General features: G+C 41.0%; 1 protein-coding gene across 5 annotated transcripts in view; it reads right to left on the reverse strand.

The window, feature by feature from the left end:
* Window positions 1–4,126: 4,126 nt before the first annotated feature.
* The window catches only part of elf2b (E74-like factor 2b (ets domain transcription factor)), a 42,097-nt gene continuing 22,683 nt past the window's right edge, over window positions 4,127–23,540 (reverse strand). For 2 of the 5 annotated variants that reach the window (XM_033623690.2, XM_078163530.1), the window contains exons 4-10: window positions 11,940–12,053; window positions 10,987–11,169; window positions 10,511–10,597; window positions 10,192–10,387; window positions 8,999–9,409; window positions 8,702–8,864; window positions 4,127–6,239 (exon numbers count right to left, since the gene is read on the reverse strand). In XM_033623690.2, the coding sequence (XP_033479581.1) occupies window positions 5,637–6,239; window positions 8,702–8,864; window positions 8,999–9,409; window positions 10,192–10,387; window positions 10,511–10,597; window positions 10,987–11,169; window positions 11,940–12,053 (1,757 nt within the window). In that variant the 3' untranslated portion in view covers window positions 4,127–5,636. Of the gene's footprint in view, window positions 6,240–8,701; window positions 8,865–8,998; window positions 9,410–10,191; window positions 10,388–10,510; window positions 10,598–10,986; window positions 11,170–11,939; window positions 12,054–14,358; window positions 14,547–23,540 lie in introns of those variants that run through there. The other 3 variants (XM_033623693.2, XM_033623692.2, XM_033623691.2) reach the window with 3 other exon arrangements.

The following is a 23,540-nucleotide window of genomic DNA, read 5'->3' on the forward strand; positions in this document are numbered from 1 at the left end:
TTGGCTCAGTATCAGCCAATAGCAGTTTTAAAATGATCTATTTGAACTGGCCAACGTGTTTTTTCTTATTTGCACAATGAATTCATATTACATACATTGAAAAGTGTTCTATTTCATGTCTCCATCTGCTGGTAGGCCATCGCAATAGGAGTATGCATGCATAATATGATATTTATTCCACTACAGAAGAGACTTGATCACAAAAATTAGGTGGGGGAAAAAATGGATCGGTTTTCAGCCAAATGAGTTGTTACCTATTAGCATATCAGATATCGGCAAAAAATCCAATATCATGCATCCCTACAAATTACCCAGCGGTTTCTAGCTGTATAGACATATTTTGTTTTTTTTTAAATCCAGGTTTTGAGATTTTAATAGTCTAATAGAGGTGAGTGTATTGTGGCAGTACTGATTTCCCAGACTTCAGCAGGTTGGAAAGAAGTGTGAGAAGCAGTTCCTAACCACATAATAGAAAACAAAAATTCAAGTCTCACAAGAGCCTTTACAATAGAGAAGCCTCCATAACAATAGTATTAAACAAATGCCTCTATAAAACAATAAATTAAATCACTATGTAAAGCCTGCGGGCATTAGGTGATTGTTTGGCAAGCTTAACTCTTCCACGAAAATACCGTGAACAGCCCAGATGCAGGTGACTAAGTGTAAAGGGATTCTATAATATTACCTACACATAGGATTTAAAATGCATAAAGTCACCTTCAGTATTGGATTCTTAAAAGAGCCTAGAGACTATTATTTCATTATTTCTGAAGGCACCCTGCTGCTGAATTGTTCAAATGCATTTTTTAAAATTCCACTCACCCTAGTAATGTGTTTTGTGATTTGGCTGAATTGACCCTTTAACCCTGTGAAACCTGGAGTGAGATCTCTTTACTTGTGCTGCTTTCAGATACCTTTTGCAAGTATTTAAACCTCTGAACCCTGAGCAAATTGGTGTGATTTCTATCAAAAACATGGAAAAAAAGGCAATGAGCAACTCTGGTAAGAAATGTCACATGTTTTGCCACAAAAAATTATAGATTTAGAATTTTTTTTTTAATAACTAGACAGGGAAATATTATATTTAGAATTATTATTACATATTAAAAATTATGGTTTAGAATAATCTTAATTTTTAAGCACTGTTTTTCACGTCATTTCCTTGTTCATTTTTTATTTTATTTTTTTATTTACTTATTTTCTTGTTTTCTCACAAATTTCTTGCAATTTTTTTGGGTTATTTCTTCTTTTGTTGCTCATTGCCTTCTTCCCATGTTTTTGAACAAAATCATACAATTTTGCTCGGGTTTCAAAGGGTTATAGCTTACTTAAGCCACTCATACCACATACCAGGGTCCTCTAAATGCCTAATGAGTAAAAACTATTCAGTCATTTTCCGTAACAGCTTATCCTGTTGGGGGTCGCAAGGGGTCTGACACTGGACAAGAGGCAGGGTACACCCTGGACATGTCAGATTACCACAGGGCTGACACATGGAGACAGACAACCATTCACACTCACATTCACACCTACAGACAATTTAGAGTCACCAATTAACCTAACCTGCATGTGTCTGGACTGTGGGAGGAAGCCAGAGAACCCAAAGAAAACCCACACTGACATGGGGAGAACATGCAAACTCCACATAGAAGGGCTCCACCACCCAGGATTCGAACCATGAACCCTCTTGGCATAAGGCAAGTCAATGCTATATCCTTTTGCCAGGAGTTACATTGCACTTCGTTATCCTCTCAGGTACAGCTGACAGCTCAAATATTTGATTAAGTGTTAATCAACTGCTGTCTGAACACTGGTATTAATATGACAATCAAATCTGCAACAGTACCAACTGCTGTGACAGATATGCAACCAGACAGTTTGTAAATGTGCAATAATCATGTTTGTCCTCATGCTAGCGACACAGATTAAAAATTGCTGGACATACTGCGCAAATGCAAGGCTCCAAGACTTGCAGCAATGTTGCTGTTAAGATGGCTAGGTACTACTGTCCCTATATAGCATCAGATCATGGGCACTGATCATGTTCCTGTTTTCATTTACTGTCTAACATTACAAAGTATGTGCTCAACTTCCACTATGTGACACAGAAACACACTAGTGTCAAAGGCTACTTTAGATTCAAGATTCAAGATGAACTTTAAAGTCCCACAGAGTGGAAACTTTGTCTTGGGCCCTACACCCACACTGCAGCCATACAAATACAACATAGTAGATAGACAAATCAATATTTTACCCAACGTAGCAACAGGAAAAACAAAAAGACAAATAAATAACATCATATGCTAAAAATACCTCTATCAAAATGCAAATCAGCAAATCATCATAATCCAGTGCTAGATCTGGCTTTATCTGCCATTGTTTAAAATAGACAGAGGTATGGATGAACGTTTATATCTGTTCAGTCTGCAACAAGGCACTCTGAATCTCCTACCAGGGGGCAGCAGTTCATACTATGTATGCAGAACATGAGAGGAGTCATTTATGATCTTATTGGCTTGACTTAGAGTAGCCAGTTCAAAAATAGACTATCAATCCAAACAGTGTGTTTTTTAACTGCACAGAGAGGTTACCAAATCAAGCTGTGATACTGTACCTGATTAGGCTAAGACTACCTGATAAAAAATTATCATAAATTTTTTAAACACCACCAACCCTCAGACGACGTAAGAAATGCAACCATTGTAATCTGCTGCAGAAACTGTCAGCTGGTGTTCCAGGGTAGTGAGTTGTCAAAAAAGACACCGTGATATTTAAATGATTAGACCTGTGCCATGGATTGGTTGTGGATGACCACTTGCGTGTGGTCACCGACTGCCCTTGGGTCAAACACCATATCTTCTGTCTTGTCAACATTTAACACAAGGTGGTTGTCCTTACACCATTTCACAAACCTTTGAAGGTTGCAGTTCTTTTTCAATAAAGCTAAGATTGCAGTGTCTTCTGAGAATTTAATGATTTGATTGTCGGGATAAAAACTGTGCTCATCAGTGTATAAAGTGAACAGGGCCGGTGAACTGACACAGCCCTAGGGGGCTCCCGCGCTCAAAGTTCTAGGTTCAGATAGCGATCCACTGACACTGACCTGCTATTTATGATTTGTAAAAAATGAATGATACCATTTAATATTAAGAGGGTGAACTTTAAAGTCATTCAGCCTCTTAATTAAAAGATGCAGCTGCAGCATATTAAAAGCCGAGCTAAATTCAACAAATAAAAGGCATGCATATGAGGTAGGATCCTCTAAGTGCCTGTTAATGAAATGTGTCATGACCATGTCGGTGTCACCTGTACTTCTGTTACTCCAATAAGCAAACTGAAAGGGATCTAAAGAACAATTCATCTGTTTTCACAAGGTTGATCACAAGTTTTTCAAAACACTTCATTGCAAGTGAAGTGAAGTGCAACCGGACGGTAGTCCATATTCTCCTTACAGCTTGCTTTTTAGGGAACAGGAATAATAAAAAAGCTTTTCCAGATGGAGTGAACTGAGTGTGCATCTCTAGACTTATGGTAGATGGGGCATCAGGCGTCTGCCATCTCTTCGCTCCAAGAGTTTAGTAGACACCTGGAGATACTGTCCGGTCCAGAGGCCTTCCTGGGGCAGATACGTAACAAAAAGGATTTTGTCCACAACTTTTGAAAACATTTCTGATAGGATTGTGCAACCCTATTTTTTTTCAATCATCTGTGTTCATGAGCGTCTTTTCAGCTGCAGCACGCCTGAATATCACTCTGACTTATCTTTGTCTACCTTATCAGTGGAACAATACATTGTGTAACTAAACCAACTGAATAGCGGAACGTGCAAAGTAACCACAGAAACAGTGTGCATTCAATGCGTTTCTGATAGACTGAAAAAATGTAATCGTATTTTAGAAGTAACCTAGGTAACAAGGCCACCCTCCCGGGTTCATTTTACATTTATAGGGTTGGATAAAATAACTCACACAAAACTTTATGGAAATAGTTGGAAGTAACTAAATCACATTACCGAGATGGCCAAATTAAGCTAAAACAAATCAACACACCCACTCACGCACACACACACAAAAAGTAAAAACAAGAATAAATCCATAAAAACATGAAGAAAACGACAACAAACATCTTGTTTCAAATGTCTGTTTATATTTCAGTAAAATCTACTTTAATACACTTTGAAACAAGAGTACAACAAAATAGAATATAGTTCAAATGTTGAATATACAAACAGTTCAGTCTGAACACAAACATCTTTCTTTCTATCTTTCCTCTTGAGATAGAAATAAGAATGAAATGTAGGGGCAGGGCCAAAAAGGCAGTAAAAAATATGTATGCTGGCAAATTGACCCTCTGTTTTAAGTAAAGTGACCTGGGATCCAAAATTTGTTGTTTTTTTTGTTTGTTTTTTTGCAACTATTTTGCCTAAGTTTGTGGTTTCCAATACTTTTCTTTTAATTATTAAAATAATAGTTTCAATGTGTTCTTCATCTGACTTTACATACATTCCTATTTGGATTATATTTTTCAAATCATGGCAGCATGCATCATCTCTGACTCACACTTCTGTATGTCAAAAAAAAAAAAAAGAAAAGAAAAAAAAAGAATTGAGAAAAAGCCAAGATTCCTTAGTCAAATAAGTCTGGTATTCAAACCTAAAGGTTTTCCTAGATGCTGGAGGACACACTGCAAGCAATCTGGCCACTGATCTACACCATGTGTCTGTTTGAATCTATAGGAGCATTTAACAGCCTGATAAGAGACAGAGGAACTAATAATAATACAAATATTACTTTACCTAGTTTCAATAATACTGTGCCTGGTACAAAGTATCAAAACACAAACAAATATCAGCTTACTGTTCAGACGATACATGAAAAAAAAGTCAAAATTAAAATCTAGGGCTGTTAACTTTAGCTCCATAAACTGTATATAGTCGATATATTTATATATATGTACATACATGACCATTTTCTGTCTGATACCGTTCCTTCTTGGAGCTTCTTCCAGCTCCACATTCTCCATCTTTCTCTCACGCTTTCAGCACTCAGGTAGCACCACCCACACTTGATCTGCACAGTGATATAAGTATGAAAAAAAAAGAAGTTGCTGGTTTTCACATCTGTAGAAGCAAAATTATAAACAAATGGTCTCTACAAAAGCTTCATTACATCCCTCACTGTTTTTTTTTTGATAGTTCAAAATTTGGGTAGTTGTAATTATTTGCCTTGTTATGTAGTGTTTCAGGATTTTTTGTTTTTTTTCCAGGAATCGTTCCTTTTCCCCCAATTTGAGTCAGTGAGTACAGCGATCCTTTAACAAGGCATAAATTGTAGTGATCAAAGTTGGTCCCTTTACTTTTCCCAACAAGTCCCTTTAAAGTCTGTGTGTATTTCTACATTGCGGAGTAGTCTGAACTCCATACACGACACTCGGAGAGGTTTCAATGTGGTTCTGAGGACCGGCTTCGATCAGTTAAGTTCGGGGTAGCAACAGGGAAGATGTGAAGACAGGTTCAGGACTAAAAACAGGCCTTCAGGAGTCTTTAAAGTCTCACAGACTGCTGCTGGTTATTACAAGAGTAAAAATGATGTCACACATGTACAAACTAACCCTCTCTGGCAGAGAAGGAATGCATTTTAACACTCAGGCTCTTCAGTCTTTATTGTCACGCCAGGTGTTTCCAGTTTGATAACCACCTCAGCGTCCACAGCCTCTGATTGGGCATTCTGGATAGTTTTGGGGTTTACTTGGTTCTGCTGGACTGCAATCGGCAGTTGGGCCGGGACTCCTGCAGCCTTCAGCTTCTCCACTGTGACTCCTCCGGTTGCTGGTGGTCCTATCACCAGCTCGGAACCATTAATGATGCCGCTTATGATCCGAGGCTGTGCCGTCACTGTCTGATTGGCTGTTGATACCGTTACTACCCCCGCCCCACTACCTGACTGAGACACCACCAGAGTCTGTTGTTGCGTCTGCGTTGGCACAGTGAGTCTCATCACTTGCGTTCCCGGGGCGACGTTGACAGGTGCCAGGGCCCGGACCGTCAGGGGGCTCCCGAGGAGGCTGATGCCAGCTGGGGAGCCCCCAACGCTAGACTTGTTTGAGCCTGTGGAGGTCTGGAGCTGACACTGAGCTAGCTGGTGGGCCGGGATTGTGATGATCTTGGCCAGCTGGACAGTGATCTTGTCTCCGTTCTCTGCTGTGGCTGGGACCATGGTGGGGATGGTCTGGATCACAACCTACCCAGTAATACACATTAAAAAAGTCAAAGTTAACAAAGCAAGACTACAAACCAGCAATGTTACATGTAAACAGTTTCCTTGTTTGATCTATAGGCCTGTACAGGAGTTCACCAAGTTCATCAAGTTAAATCTAAGACTAATGTTAAGACCTTTTTAAGTTCAATACTGGTTTCATAATCATACTAGCCTGGCATGGCCAGACCAATTCACAAATATGGATTTAGTCGGAAACCTCTCATTTCTATTTAAACTTTCAAGGGAAGTTATTAGCAGCCATACAACCAATCACAGCAATGAAACGTGGCATAGTGCTGAGTGACGGACAAATGGAAACAGATTCCAGCTGGCAAGGATGAGCTGTGATGGTGGAGCATAATTATGTCTGTGAATGAGTGTTGCCATATTTGACATCAGAATTTGAAAATAGTACTTCAACGGGAAGTTCTACATCTGCTGTCGACATCTTTGTTGTTTTCCAAAAGTCAATGGCGCTCCTTTCTTCCCTGTTGATGCAGAGAAATATCAGGTTGCACGCAGACATTTTCTGAACATGCTGGATTTGGAGTCCCTCTTCATGGGTTATTTAAAAATAGTGGTTTGTGCGTTGAGTTGAGCAAGATGCAGGGGTGTAGTGCTGCTGGAGCATACAGAATGATGCCCTGCCAATTTTTTTTTTCTCCAAGTGAGGAAATATATACCATTCACATAATCTGGCTGAAATTCATGAACATTTTTTAAACACTAAGAGGTCTAATCTGTCATGGAAAATGGGTCATAACCATGGACCATGAAGTTCTGAACAGGAGAGGGAGGGAGAAAGACATCAAGAAAATTTCCATTTGATGTAATGGTGTAGCCATATAAACATGTAGTATTTGGTAGGAATATTTCACTCAATGTTAACATTCAGTAGCTTTATTATTATTATTTATTGCTGTTTTCTGTATTTTTGTACTTTTTTGGATGCCTAGTGTTTTTAATTTTTTTAAGTTTTTAAATATTGACATCTTTAATCTGACTCTTTCCCTTGATGGCTATAACACTGGAATTTCTCAATTATAGGATCAATAAAGGTGTATCTTATCTTATCTAGCTTAACTTCAGTGAAGAGCTGGAACATGCTGATACATAACATGTGATTAGTGTTGCACGGTATACCGTGACTAAAATAGTACCGCGGTACTAGAATATTCCAAACAGTACTATACTGCATTTGGAAAATACCGGTACTTTGAAATTGATTCAATTCATTAATTTAGTTAATTTATTTTACTCATTTATGCACACAAACGCCTTTCTTGTTCCAATTGGAGCACAGATTGCACAAGTGGTGTGTATGACAACACCTGTATCAACATTCGCAGCTGGTGCACGTGAAAAAAGACAAGAGAAAGTCTGCCTCGCAAAGGGAGACAACACCAACTTGGTGGAACATTTGAGCAACCAAACCGTGACGTCCGTACCGAGGTACTTTCGAACCACGATTTTTTGGTACCGTTACACCCCTACTATTTATTGTTCTAAAAGGTTTGTAGCCAAAAGGACTTTTCCCTAGGAAAAGTACCGAAAAGTATCGAAATTCATATTGGTATGGGTACCAAAACAAAGATTTTGGTATCGTGACAACACTACATGTGATACTTTCAGAGTGGGGTTTTTTGTGAACTTCAATGTAAAATGTAAAATCAGCAGTGATGGAACAAGTATTGACATCTTTTACCTGAGTAAAAATAGTGATACTACAGTTTAAAAATACTGTGTTACAAGTAACAATCCAGCATTCAATATTACTTTCAATTAAAGTACAAAAGTAAACTGTCAAAATAAAGTACCAAAAATGTGCAGGATGGCCCTCTTTATATTAATCTATATTACTGAATTATAAATATTGATGCGCTAGTGTGTTGATCACTAATGTTGCAGCTGGTGAAAGTGGAGCTCATTTTAAATACTTTATTTATTGCTGACTGGCTTAATCATTTGTAATATAGGCTAAACTATGCAAATATAGATTACTGATAAAAAATACAAATAAATGTAGTGGAGTAAGAAATATAGTCTTCTTCATATTTGCATCTGAGATGTAGGGCAGCAGAATTATGAAGTAACATAAAATGGAAATATTACTAAGTAGAGTAGTACCTCAAAATTGTATGTACAGTACTTGAGTAAATGTAATTAGTTACATTACATCACTGAAAATCAGGGTTTCAGTGTCTTTCACTGGTTGTGTTGTTTGATTTTTTGTAAAATGCAAAGGCGGCATAAAAGGGACTATCACAGCTGTGACAAAATGGCTAGTGACTGGAAACTGATTGACAGCTGACTGGCAGCCACAAGGCCGTCAACTGGGAGAGGAAATTCTAGGTGGCTGCATCAGTAGCTGCTGGAGTTAGTAGTACACCCTGCTGTGATGTGTAAAAGTGCTTGTCAGTGAGTGAGGTTCCACATGTACACACCTTCTGTTGTGAGCTGGCGTTACCAGCAGAAGTGTTTGTGAGGAGGGTGGTGTGGCTGGCTGCCCCTGTTGTTCCTGTTGGCTGCTGCACAGCAACAGTGGAGATCTTCTGACCCAATGATGTTGTCATGACAACAGGCACCTGCATTGCCACCCGCACCGTCCTGTCAACAAGATATAAGACAGGACACAGAGTCAAAGGTCAATACTTACTGTTGGAAAAAAGATGCTGCCATTTACATTAGCACTGCTAACAGGAGAATAATTGGAGGTCCTCCTCTCTCTGCAGGAGTCTAACCTGGGCCCAGTGGCGGTAGGGATGATAGCTGTGTGAGACTGCTGGGTCTGACTCACATCCGATGCTCCTGAAACAGACACTATTCTTGGCACCCCCGTCACCATTGCTGCACCACCTCCTGCTACTGGCTTGCTGCCTGTAGCGACAGTAGTGTGGACCACATTGGCCCGGTTTCCACCCCGTAGGATGTTGGGCTTCTTGGAGGCTGGCAACTCCGTCGCCTGCAGCAGCATATCTGATGGAGGTGGAACACGCTCATAGGATACAGTCTCAGAGCCAATCAGATCGTCAGGAGAAGGCATGTCTGCCTTGTCGTCGTCGATGATGACTATGTTTTTGGGCATCTCTTTGAACTGGTAAACCAGCCGTTGGCCCTCTACCTTGGCGAGGATGCCGCGCTGATAGTAATATCTGAGGAAAAAGGAGGAGGACAGTAGTTACAAAACACAAATATGAAACTAGAATTACCATGTCACGGTTGTTGGCCTCTGGAACTAGTCAACTTGCAGTTACAGTTTACATCCATGTCTGTGAAAAGAATGCTTCACACACATCTCCCCCCCGGCAGCACAGAAGATCTATACAATCGGCACAGTTTTTAAGATTAGAGTCACCAATTCAGTATCTGACCAAATGTCTCCCCTTCTGTTCCTGAGATATGATGTTGAGCAATGACTAGAAAAGTGTTTTTGCAGAACATTATAATGTCACAGTGAAGCTGACCCTTGACCTTTCAGCTATAAAATGTCATCACTTCTTCAAGTTATCCTGTCAGACATTTCTGTGACGTTTTGTCATAATTAGCAAATGAATGAATTCTTGAGTTATGGCCAAAAACATGCTTTGTGAGGTCACAGTGACCTTATAACAAATTCAGGTCAATCAAGTCAATTTTGAGACCAGGTGGACATTTGTGTCAAATTATATCTTGAGATATCACGTTCACAAGAATGAGCCAGACAAAATCAAAGTGACCTTGACCCTTCACCTATGACCACAAAAATCTAATCTGTTTATCGCTGAGTCGAGGTGGGTGAATTTTTTTAGAAATCCCCTCAAAGCTTTCAAGATATCACATTCATTAGAACAGCCAAAGGGACCACCTGAAAACATAATGCCTCGGGCCACAGCTGTCACTGGCGTGGAGGCATACAGATAAACAGGAATCTCCCTCACACACACAGACTGCTTACCTAAGTGCTCGTCCCATGGTCTCGTAGTTCATGTCTGGCTTGTTTTTGTGTTTACCCCACAGCTTGGACACAGCCTTTGAGTCCACCAGTTTAAAGATGCCCTTCTCCCTCTGGGTCCACTTTATGTACCTGGGACAGGTGTTCTTGTCCTGGAGGAGGTCCAACAGGAACTCCCACAGGTAAGTGGTGCTGCCTGCTGGAAAACAAGACAATTTTATACACTGCTAAAACGCAACCCTATCAGAACTTTAAACATTATAATAGCAACAAATGTACATCTATGTCTACCATAGCCAGTAACATTAGCACTGTTAGGTACCTTTGCCTTCTCTTGGTTTCTTCTTGATGCCAAGGTCCAGTGATCCATTGGAAATAGCTGACTGATGAGTCTTTGGCTTCCGTCCAGCTATGACAAAGAAACATTTCCAACCGAACTTATTCATTTGCTTTGATCAATGACTTGTAAGGTTGAATTTAGACCCAACAGTACAAGTCTACCACTAGATGGTGCTCTTGGATAAACTCAGTTACAGTCATTTCACAGTGGAAGTCAAGGTTTTGGTTTGAGGTTTGTGGTCTAACTTGCGAGGTAAGGTTAATCACAGAGCTGCCAGATGTTTTCCTTTTAAAACGTTGTTTAAAACACAGTTCAGCCTGTTTCCCAAAGTTTAGATTCCCACACTGCACTATACTTAGAGTGGGTCTACAACTGCATGAAAGTCTTGAACAATTTTGTATGCTTTTCCCCAGCTTTGGACTAGTGAGGGGGTCACTCTCCTGATGACAGCTGCTTACCTCTCCTCTTCCTGACAGGCTCTTGGCCTGGATCTGGTTCTTCAAGCAGTGTGACCATTTCCTCATCTTCTTCCTCGCAGCACTCCTCCGTCGAAATCTCCACCTCTGTCTCTGTAATCATGTCAGGCCGCATGGCCGCATGAAGGAAATCTGGCGTCACTATGCAAGGCGGGACAAATGATTCTGGAGGGAAGAATTAGAGAGGGAAGAATTAGAATTGTGCTTTAAAGCCGCATTTTGAAGTCTGAATAAGTCACTATCACATCAAGTTATTTTATACTTTTGGTCCTTTATACCTAGTGTAAAGGAAGAAGATTCTACATGGTTAGCTAATGCTTTAGAGCTCTGATTCTGTGCCTGAACCTGGCTAGGTCCAGTCCGATTCGCTGGTTTTGGGTCTGGCTAGGTTGTTATTTCTCATTATTCCTCCGGGCTTGAATCTCGCCAATTTACTTATGTTTTTTTTTCTCTTTTTGAAGCTGGCAGTTCTTAGGCAAAGTGGCAGAAATTTTAATGGACTGAATCAAGAGGGAAAGAGAGAAAAAAGGGGGGGACTGCAACTGAGAGAAGGAACGTGACAGAACAGTGGAGCAACCAGGGGAGGGTGGGAGGGAGAGAGACAGAGAGATGGACAAAAAGAGCGTTTGCCTTTGCCTCCCCAGCAGTGTGACAGATGTGGTAGATGTAAATAGCAACTAGCAGTGATAATTATCGATGTGCCACATTGCTATGGACCGCAGTGCACAAAACGACAGATTACTAATAAAAGAAAGAGGAGAAGTGGTACAACATAACAGCTTGGAGCTTTAAGAAATATTTAAGCTTGATACTTTATGCATGTTCATACTACAGCAAAAACAGCCCAAACACATCACACTCCACCATACAGATGAAAACAATCATGCTGACCTACTTATACCTGTTCTGAGGTATTATTGGTTAGTGTGTGTTACCTGGGCTACGGTCTTCTTTGAGGCTGGAGGGGGAGTCCATGCGTAGCAGAGCCTCTGCGGCCTCAATGGTCTTGTCAGAGCAGTGAACACTCGTGCCATGAACAGAAGCCTCCACTGAAACACACACAGACACATATGTACACACAGAATCAATATGCAAATAATATAAGAAAAATAAGTCACTGGAGTTGAACCCAGTGAAGCCTGTCTTACCAAAATACATGAGTTACACTTAATTAATTCCCACAGGGAAAACCGGTGTGCTCCTCAAGGACACTACAACACTATACCACCTTGCTTTCCCATGTCTACGCTAAGAAAACACTACATATTAATGGCCAACTTAAATATTATCCAATGGAAAAACAGTAAAATACTACTACCAACTGTTTGTCACCTCTCACACTATTAACAGAGTGCACACACAGTATGACTTTATTGAGTACAACATTCACAGTGGGAAATGTCTCTATGATCTTGTCTCTGTTAAACCAGTTATCAGGTTTTACTCTGCACTTCACTGGATATTGTTTGAAGCTGCAATGTGCCAGGATTGGTTCAGGATACTAGAGATTGACATGAGGAATGCCCTCCTTGTTTATTATGTCAAATACAGCAAGGAACTGCACAAAAAGACACAACACAGCTTAAATAAAAGACGGGATTCAGCCTGAAGGAAATGGTATGCCGCCCCATGTGGGACCCTGAGAAGGAACCCAAGGCACCTGCTGTTGGTGTCAATCACTGGTGGGAATCACAGGATCCCGTTACACCCTGTGTTGTCCATGTTTGGCTATCACACTGAGTCAACAGGCAGGCATAGGGGAGAAATGGGCTATCTTTAGATTGTCCCATCCATTCAATCCCTCTCAGAAACACACAGGACATGCTGCTAGACATCACAGCAGAGACTGTATAGCTTCATGAGCTGCCCTTGAAACCAGGCAGCAGTGCTGTAATAAGACCACCAAAAGGTGTGAGGTCAGAGAGCTGCAGCTTGGCTTGACCTACATAACCACATATAAACATGTTGGACACTTCTAGTCTGTGCAAAACGTTAAGATTTTCTTTCCTCATTTATAAAATAAAAAAAGGACAAGCATTAAGAATTATGTACCGTATATGTACTACATGTGGGTAGCATATATAAAAGTATTCATATATTTTCACAAGTTGGAAAAATGTCCATTATGGATCTATCCTACTGTGTTACGGCGCCAAGAATAGCAGCAAGTCCGACAAAAAGTAGTGCTGCTTCTGATGACTTCCGTGTTTACAGTTCTCATCCTTTCCCTCCAGTTCTCTTCGAGGAAGCTCTCAAGTCCTCTTGTCACTCAACAACCTCCTCGCTTCCTATTGGCTTATTCTCCAATAACAGCCCGCCCTCGGTTACATCTGGTTGGACCGCTGCTGGCATTAGAATCCAGCGCGCGCGCTGTTTCGACTAACGGTGAAGTCAATCAACAATACGACACGCCCTCTCCATACACAATGCTTCCGCCATCGAAACGGGACTAAATACTTTGAAATTTGGAAACAGAGGTGGAAACGACGCGTTGTTTTCACAAAACATAGTTCATCAACAGAAAGTGTTAAAACGCCAGTGAATTTACACAGAAAGTAAATGTGCAGGTCAGTGCAGTCGAGGGCTGAAGCCTCACTGGAAACAACTAGAGGGAAGAAAGCGAGTGCGCTAGGCCATCCCACGCTTTAGTCAGCGGCTGCACAACACCATAACGGAAACCATCACACAAATATATCACAAGCTCCGACACTGGAAATGTGTAAAATATGCCCACCACATCTAAAATCCATAAAAACACAATAGTATGGTCATTACTTTTTAGATCCAATGGACTGTTATTCAGGACTTGCGTGTGAGGATTGTTACTGCACATAATTCCTTCAAACGGAAGAAATTTAAGATAGCCACAGTTCAATACTACAGCATACGTCAGTAACAGTAATACCAGAGGTGATATCTGACGGTGCGTACCTGATATATGCTAGTAAAAATAAACCCACATGTCCTTCCGACTCAGACAGCGTGGCAAATACGTAGGAAAGACAACATCTTTACACTTCCTGGTTGTGCAGAGCCGATCTGCAAACCGTTATTCTAACTCACACTGCGATGGGAAAAATCTGCTCCAACATGCAAAACACACTTCGTGCAGATACCGATCTATCTGTGCAGACTGGCAGGCCCTGCGAAAGTTTTTCACCTCTTAAACCGGGTTCGGTAAATCGTGTAGCAACGCCATGCAGGTTGCGTCCAAGGTGATCACTTCCTGGTTGCCCTCCATTACTTCACCACACTACTGAGCGGACTGAGGCGCAGGAGTCGAGGTTAAATACACAACCCGTGCGTTGAGCTTAGTTCCTGGTTCGAGGTTGTAAGTTCAGAAAGGTACGTTACCGGCTCTGATGAGTAGATCGAGGTTTGCGTGCCCCTCATGCTGCGAAGTCGCCATGTTTTCCCCTTGCTGCAAATTCACATTGACTTTTCACTGAATTGTATAGGAAGCTACTACCTCAGATCACTCCGCCGCTAATGGGAAATCTCCTCGAATTCAACGAGACACACTACGGCGGCAAAAAGGTATCACTCCGCAGCAGAGCACAGGAAATCCTTCCTTCGCCCTCCCTCACTTGCGTAGTGACTACGTCAGATAAAGACGTACTGCGATAACAGTTTTTCAATAACCCCACTGAACAAAAAAAAATAATTTTTACAAAGTTGTTTGCACAACGAATTGACATGTTAGAATAATGCACTTCAACAGAGCACCTAACCGACTTCAGTTCAAAACAATGAACACCACGTTTCAGTGACTGAGATTGCATACATAAGTTGCTCTGTTTAAACTACAGCAATCACAGCATACGTTTTCGTTGTTATTTTCTTTAAACTGATGTAACTAGGGTTTTAACTAGGTACAAGCCAAATGCAATCAAACAAAAATAATTAATCAATCTATCACAGTGTAGGTCATTCCATAATTAAAATGGCTTCTTTTGCAAGTCTTTATTGCCTGAGAGAAATTAACCGAACTGTGAATTAAAGGAACACCATCAAAATGACATTTGTAAATCAATTAATCATGGTACGTTACCTTGAATTCATGAGGGAAAAGTGTTGTTTTTCTCACATCTGCCATGGAAAATGGCAAACAGATTGATTTATTGATTGATTGGGGATCAATCCAAGTCTCATCAATACTTCACAATACATGCTTTTTCCAAAAAAAAAAAAAAAAAAAAAGTACTTTGGGGAGTACTGAGCATATGACTGGATAAATGAGACTTGAGCTCCTTTATCACTGCACAATAAACCCACGAACACCCACTAACATCAGGTTTTTGTATGTAATGGGAAAGGGGACATTCCCATTACGTCGACATTCAAAGGAATTTATCTGCTCCAGCTCTGATTGGCAGTGATGGTAATAATAAAATACCCAGGTGAACGTGCTATTTTTAGCTCCTTTATTGGCAAGATGCAATGATGCAACGCCACCACAAAATACTGTCCATCGCCCAAGCAGCACTCAAACATTGTTCCAAATGAGTCGGCACTGAGTTTGAAAGACACTGCGTAAGTAGGAGATGTATAAAAAGAAGCATAAGGTTTTCACAGGCCTTCATGCTGCTTTCTAGTGTTTACTAACCTGTTTTCCGGCCTGTTCGTGACAGAGAATGTGACACACCAGAAAAAAAAACACACAGGCATACTACAGAGCCATGAACATGTCTCAAGTCCACTAGCAATGGGAAAGGAGTCTATCACCTATTTTTAGCAGTTTTTCACACACATATATGAACTCATTTTGGTGGAAAAGGGGTATTGGATTATACTACACAAGTTGTGTGAGAGTTTGTAAACGGATTTCTTGATATAGTTTTTGTTTGCTGTTTTCTATGGAGGTATTTTGTATTCCTTTAAAACATTATTGGTCAACCCTAACTAAATAACTGCTATAGTGCAAATAATCATTACATTTTTAAAGAACAGTCTTTAGGTTTGCTATCTACCTTATTCCTGAGGGCACTACTGTAGAAATGATTATGGGCGCAACTTCCAGTGAGATAGCGGAAGTAGCAGTAAGCTAATTAGTCCCATAGACTGTCTGTCCCAGTGCCTACCCTAGTAATTTGCCTTCAGTTTAGCAAATACTGATTTATTTTTTAACAAATATTTAACTAATGTTAACTTAGCATTTTCTAAAATGTCTTTGCAGAGCTCTGGTACCTGTTGCACTGTCCGTGTCTGTAACGACTTACAACCAGTCTAAGCTAAATGTTGTCTTCAGCAACTGTGTGTTAAACATTTAACCAGAACAAAAAGGGATTGTTCCTGTTGCCAAAGGTACCATTGATATGAGAAATAAAACCACACGAGTTTCATGAGACATAGCGAAAATGTCAGAAATCAAGAAATCAGAATTTGCACAAGAAAATGCACATAGATTGACAGGTCCGTCACTTAACGTCAGTACATGATATCCCTGTTTTTCCCCGTCTGACTTAATTCTCAACCTACAGTAGAAAATTGCTTGTTATAAAATAAACTCTGCAACATACCTTGAAATATGTATTTAGTGATCAGGGCTGAGAATGTGTTACTGATTTACCGTACTTCCTTTATATCATAAAAAAAATGAATGCCAAAAGTTATTTCTTTTACTACAACTTTATCTTACTATTACTGAAGTCTGCTGCTAAATTCAGCATCAGAACACAGTTTTTAATAAATCAGAAGTAAAAAAAACATGTTAACTGCGTCGGTAACGCAGACAAGCAGAGGATTAGCTGGGAAACATCACATGTATTCACTTTACATGGAGCTACTATTAATACTGAATTATGTTAAATGTTTGCCGAATATGTTAGTATCTCTTGAGAAGTCACCAGAAACCAGAAATCTTTATATCTTTATAAGGAGCAGATGTTTACCTTAAGCTAGCTCGGGCCATGTTAAAGTTAACAATATTTTAACGGAGTAAGGCAAGCTAATTGCAAGTGTGCTCGGTTGAAAAGGAAAAACAATGCTTTGAGCTGGCTGTCAGAGATGGCAGGTATGATCACATAATCCCGTTTCGAGCTTTAACAGGTGCTGTGTTCCATGTTTTATTTCCCAATTGCTCTTGGAAAGAAGAGTAGAGTACTGTAAACAAACTGTTACCACTGAGAAAAGCCAGTTTCGGTTAAACGCCGCAAGGTATCATGGGGGCTAGGCAAAAAGGTGGATAACTTTGTGTGAAATATGATTTAAGGTCTGAGGAAACATTAGTGTGTTTTCTAAACTTAATCATAAATGTTACAAGTAAACTCTTAAGGTTTAGTTGACAACTACAGTATACAGAATGTTTACGTACTGATGAGCTTCACATGCAGTTAGCACTTTTATAGTGGAAATGCTTTCTGAGGAAGTGTGGTATCTACATCTACATCAGTCTCTTTAGGTTTCATTGTCCTTTTGTCACAATGAGATGAAGCAGACACAGCGCAATAAATTACACACAAAAAATAGTGTTAAAAATAAAATTATACATATATAATATAATAAAATTATATAGATAGGCAGATAGATACAGACAGACAGATTATGGGAAATGGTGTTTAGAGACATAATTTGGGACAGTGTGAATAAATGCAGCTTTTGTGATAATATAGTCTCAGACTTTCATTGTCTTTCATACTGATGAACACTGCACTGGACTGGACACCAATCATCATTACTACAGGATTAACAAATGGTTAAAGTATCCATACTGGATACCTTTGCTATTCATGAAATAGTTACTGTCCAAAAAATAGCCACAAGGTGGCAGTGTTTGAACACAGAGGAAAGTAGCCTGCAGCCTGCATCATCAGATTCTGGCTGCTCAATCATATGACAAATATGCTTCATTTCAGCCATTTCAAACAAAAGCAGCATTTTGTAAGCCTGAATTTATGAAACTTATGTATGGATCTTGGATTTAGATTCATGCCAACTCGCAACATTTTCATTACATGCTGTAACCTCTTTAATATACCCAAGACATTTGGAAAACTGTACTACAGACTAATGACACACCCCACAAAAACAGAATTTTAAAGATGTCTAAGTCCAGCTGCGTTCAATTCAATTGACTTGAGATAACTATGACCTGGATAAATGAGAATATTCACAGGCATATTTTAGCCTGAGTGGCTTTTGACTTGCTTGAGTCAGTACTAGGAGGCAGCCAGGGCAAAATCAACTGCTTGTTTTAATTGATTTGCCACTCTGACTGAGAGCTCTGGCCGTGGCAACAGCTGAAAATATGTAAATACAATATCTTTACAACTGTGTGAATGTGAACATGGCATGGCTCTTCAGGGTTAGCTAGGCCTCCAAACCCAATTCCAAAAAGTTGAGACACTGCAAAACTTCAATTGAATACAGTGCAAAAACAAGATATTTAATGTTCAAACTGATAAACTTTGTTTTGTGTGAATATACAATCATTCTGAATGTAATGCCTGTAACACATTTTTAAAAAGTTAGGACAGGGGAATTTTTATCACTGTATCACATCACATTTTCTTTTAACACTGCCAAAGTGTTGGGAAACTGGGAACACTAATTGCTGAAAGTGACATTCTTTCCCATTCTTGCTTGATATATGACTTCAGTCGCTCAACAGTCCAGGGTCTTCATTGTCAGTTTTTTTTTTCAATTCATAATGCTCCACACATATTCAATGGGAGACAGGTCTGGACTGCAGGCAGCCAGTCTAGTACCTGCACTCTTTTACTACGAAGCCGTGTTGTTGTAACACATGTAGAATGTGTCTCATTGTCTTGCTGGCATTAGCAGGGAAATCCCTGAAAAAGATGTCATCTGGATGGCAGCATATGTTGCACCAAAACCTGTATGTAGCTTTCAGCATTCATGGTGCCTTCACAGATGTGAGAGTTAACCATGATGCCATGGGCACTAACATACCCCCATACCATCACAGATGCTGGCTTTGAACTTTGAGCTGGTAGCACACTTTTCCTCTTAGTGTCAGTCCATCTCAGATGAGCTCGGGTCCAGATAAGTCAGTGGTGTTTTTGGATGTTGTTGATATATGGCTTTCGCTTTACATGGTAGAGTCTTAACTTGCATTTGTAGATGCAGCGATGAAATGTGTTTACTGACAGTGGTTTTCCAAAGCGTTCCTGAGCCCATGCAGTAATATCCTTTTCTGCTCAAAAAATAAGGGAACACTGAATTGTCAGTATAACACCTAGTCAGTTAAACGTCAGGGATATCACTCCGTCCATTTAGGAAACACGAGTGATTGTGAATCAATTACACCTGCTTTGGGGCAAATATAAGTGCCGACATGTGCAATGGAGAGGAAAAAGCAAGACAACCCCCAAAAAGGGAATGGTTTTGCATGTGGTGACCACAGACAGCTGCCCTCTCCTTATCCTTCCTGACTGATTCTTCTCTGGTTTTGTGTTCTGTTGGGTCATTGTCATTACTGGTAGCATGAGGTGGTACCTGCAGCCCAATCAGGCTACACAGGTAGAGAGATACCAGGAGACCGGCCATTACATGAGGAGAGCTGGACAGGGCCATAGAAAGGCGTTAAGCCAGCAACAGGTATATGCTCCTTTGTGTGAGGAGGAACAGAGGGAGCACTGCCAGAACCCTACAAAATGACCACCAGCAGGCTACTGGTGTCCATGTTTCTGACCAAACTGCCAGAAACAGACTCCATGAGTGGGACTTGCACCGTGCAGCTTGATAGGCATTCGCCGCAAGAGAATACCAGAATTGGTATTCCTGTTCTCTACAGTGCAGACAGAGTACCATGCTAAGATCCAGTACGTAAGGACCGACTTGATGGCTGACCTGTAGAAGCTCACCAGCAGCTGTTTTGGGAGTCGTGCCATCTTCAAGCACCTCAGGAAGTAAAGCCTCTGGTGTCCTTTCTTGACCGTCACCGTGGTTTTGACGGTCCAGGTTAGATCAGGCTGATGTTGAATCCGAGGTACTTGAAGTTCTGCATGACCTCCACTGCCTCGCCATTGATGTTAATGGGGCAATGGGTGAAGGACTTCTGACTCCTCCTGAAATCCATGATCATCTTCATCGTCTTTGCTGCGTTGAGGATCAAGTTGTTTTCCCGGCTCCAGTTCACCAGGTTCTCAACCTCTGTCCTCTAGGCAGCCTCGTCGTTTGACGTGATCCTGCCTAGCATGATGTCATACCATCTGCAAACTTTATGATGGTGTTGGCCTCATGGGTGGGTTTGCAGTCGAGTGTGTAAAGGGAGAAGAGGAAGGGGCTCAACACCTTGCTGTTCTATAGGCCTCTGCGTCACCCGAGTGGAAAGCAGCATCCCGGGCCCTCAGCAGACTAATCACAGCACAGTTCATCCATGGCTTATGGTTGGGGAGTGTCTGTACTGTCGTCCATGTGGTGACACTGTCCATGCAGAAGGTGATGTAATCCAATATGGATGTGGTGTAAGTGTTGAGGTCTATCTAGTTGCTATGGGTAGCAGTCTGTTTAAAAATGTCCCAGTCAGTTTCCTCAAAGCAGTTCTGTAGCCTATCCATAGACCCTTTTCCACCGCAGGACCTTTTCTCATTTACCCAGGATTCTGAAAATCCTTGGTGCATTTCCACTGAAATTACCCAGGTAAAAAACTTTCCCTTAACCCCAAACTTTCCATGAAAAAAGTACCTAGTAGGGTGTAGGACTTTTCAGATTACCCGGAATTCTTGAGGGGTGGGGCTGTTTGTTGAAGAACACTGCGTTCCGCACTTCCGTGTCAGTGTGTCTGCTGCTGCAAACTTTATTTCATTTCTACAAGCTTCACTTCGTTTGTGTTTTGGGTACCAAAACCCGGTACTAAGTTAGCCCCGGGACTAAATTGTCAAAGACTGTAGTATTGATAAGCACTAACGGTATCGGTTCTCCTCTAACCGGTGAACAGCCGAGCGGCCACGGTGGAAACAAAGTGAAGATAACTTGAAAATGACTCCAGTTGACGGCAGCTACACTCGTTACTATAAGTGACATTAACCCTTAGGGAGTAAGAAGCCAGCACTTTATCAATACATGTGTTCAGCAGCATGAACATGTAAACATGTAGACAGCGATATTCAATATGCTCCTTCCACAGTCTCTCATCCACCGTCACTAATGTTATGTCTTACACAAGGGCACAGCCCGCTAGTTCGGCTGATAGCCAATTGTTACTAATAAGCTCAAATGACAGCTGTCTGTATGTAGACTAACTTAGTTTGACACTTATCATAAAATACTTTTAAACTTAGCTGCTGGCTGAGACAAACAGCCCCTACTCTCTACACCAGCATGTAACTAGCCAAGCTGGGGGAGCCAAATACAGGGCACACTCCGAATCATCTACGTCATCACGCTAATTTGAATAAATTTTCCAGAACTTTATGGTGCAGTTGAAACGCAAACCACACAAATTACCAGGAATTCTTTTACCCAGGTAAATAAATTCCTGGTAATAAAAGTTCCTGGAAATGTTGGTGGAAAAGGGACTCATGGCTCCCTCTAGCCAGACCATGATGGTGCGAACTGTAGGCTTTGTCCTTGCAATGAGGGGTGTGTATGTGGGGGGTTAGGTGCAGACTGATGTGGTCGGACCGACCGAGGTGGGGGGAGGGGGATGCTCTGTAACCCTTCGCAATGTTACAGTAGACCTGGTCCAAAATATTATTCCTTCTAGACGGGAAATCAATAAACTGATAAAAATTCGGCATCACAGTCTTCAGATTAGCGTGATTTAAGTCCCTTGCTATTATATATTTTTTGAGTCACATTATGAGTTGCTGTGATAAAATTCACGCAAGTTGGATCAGCCCGTGATTTCAATTTTTACTCTGATTTTCTATGTGATTTTGAATCCAGCCCTCAGTGCGTTGATTATTTTGGTTTCCACTGACTGTTGTTACATCATTTTGTTCTCAAATTTGTTCGACAAATTATACAATGTACATCAGTAAAGATTTTCATGTGTGTTTTTAATGCAGGGCCACCTGAGAGGTCGAAGGTCATTTTCCAAACAGGTGTTTTTGGAGAATTCCACAACTTTCCCAGTCTTTTGTTGCTCCTATCCAGGGTCCAAAACTAACACTCGCCACTCGCCAATTACGGGTAGATTTTATCTCTGGCTGGTAAATTTTTAAGACCGCTCGCCACTCTGGCAAGTTATTTTTTTACCAGCGAAAAATGCATTTTTTGTTACTAGAGAACGATGCTGGTATTGGCTGGTTTCCTGGCAGAGTAATGTGTATTTCAGGCAGAGACGATCTTTGGTCACGTAAGTGCGTCAGTCATGAAGTTAACACAGCGCGCCGAGGTGGATAGCTGTTGTTAGGCTCGTTGGCGAGGCGTAGCTGTGAGGCTAGCGGAGCGTTAGCCGCAGCACGACCAGAGGGAAATACAACCAGTTAGCCTCCGCTAGCTTCCCAGCTAGCCCTGGCTCTCCGTTTGGATCCAACCAGAGCACCGAGCCCCGGTTTGTTATTCAGATTATTGTGGGAAGAAGCAGCGGGTTTGTTGGGCAGCTGAGTGAAGCTGAGTGAAGCTGCCAGAATACACTGAAGAGCCAGAATACACTGACAAAGAGCTTCTTGAAATTGAAGAACGGAGGAGGAGAGAGAGAGAGGCACAACAGGTAACATTAGAGGACGACAGAGGAGGAATGGCTGCTGGAAGGATTTAGCTCTGGAGATCGGTGGTATAACGTTACCTGTGAATGCTGTACCCCACTGCCCACAGAAGAGGAATACCTCTGTTGCAAGGAATGGGACCAGTTGCAGCCTTAGCTAAATGGTAAACAACAAACATGGCAGCACACCGGTAAGGTAAGACAACACATTTACATGTCGTTTTCTATATGTTCTCTGACATTTATCCTAACGATATGAGGCGGTCTTTGTGGAGAAAAAGCTTGTTTAGTGGACTAACTTTGCACTTGAAAGGATGCCCGTTCAATTAAGTTTTAACAGGTCTGACGCTACGGCTGTATCTAGGCTAATGGCTAACATGCTAACTATTATTTCTATGTCACTAGTGACTTGAAACAAATTTAAGACGATAGGAGACGGGTTGAAATAAACCGAAATTTCCCTTTAATAGGCTCGTTCAAGATGAACTGCGCCTCACCTGAAAAGTAGACGAGAGCAGGCGGCCGCAGCGGGGGGCGGTGACAAAAAGCTGCGGTGAAGTCGGACAGTTTCCCGACAGTTTCCAGCAGCCTTCAGTCCGTACAGGAAGTCACAGACACACTTACATCCTGTCTGGAATGATGTCATTAAATTCATTCATTAAAAAAGTGATCAGACCCATATATCAGTTTGTTTTCAGTCTCCAGTTGTTTTAATTATGATAGATTAATTTATTAAAATGCTTTACAGGTGATCTGTAGTTTATGTTCATGGTTTATCCTCCATTTGATATGAATTCTCCTGTAAATCAGCATCATATCAGTTTGACCTGTCCCCTCAACTACACAGGCTAAATAAACTGTGTTTGACTATAAGGTTAATATTTTCAGAGGAAAAAAATACACAAGACAACAGCTTTCATTA

Source organism: Epinephelus lanceolatus, chromosome 3, assembly GCF_041903045.1.
Source record: "Epinephelus lanceolatus isolate andai-2023 chromosome 3, ASM4190304v1, whole genome shotgun sequence".
In the NCBI taxonomy this organism is placed as follows: Eukaryota; Metazoa; Chordata; class Actinopteri; order Perciformes; family Serranidae; genus Epinephelus; species Epinephelus lanceolatus.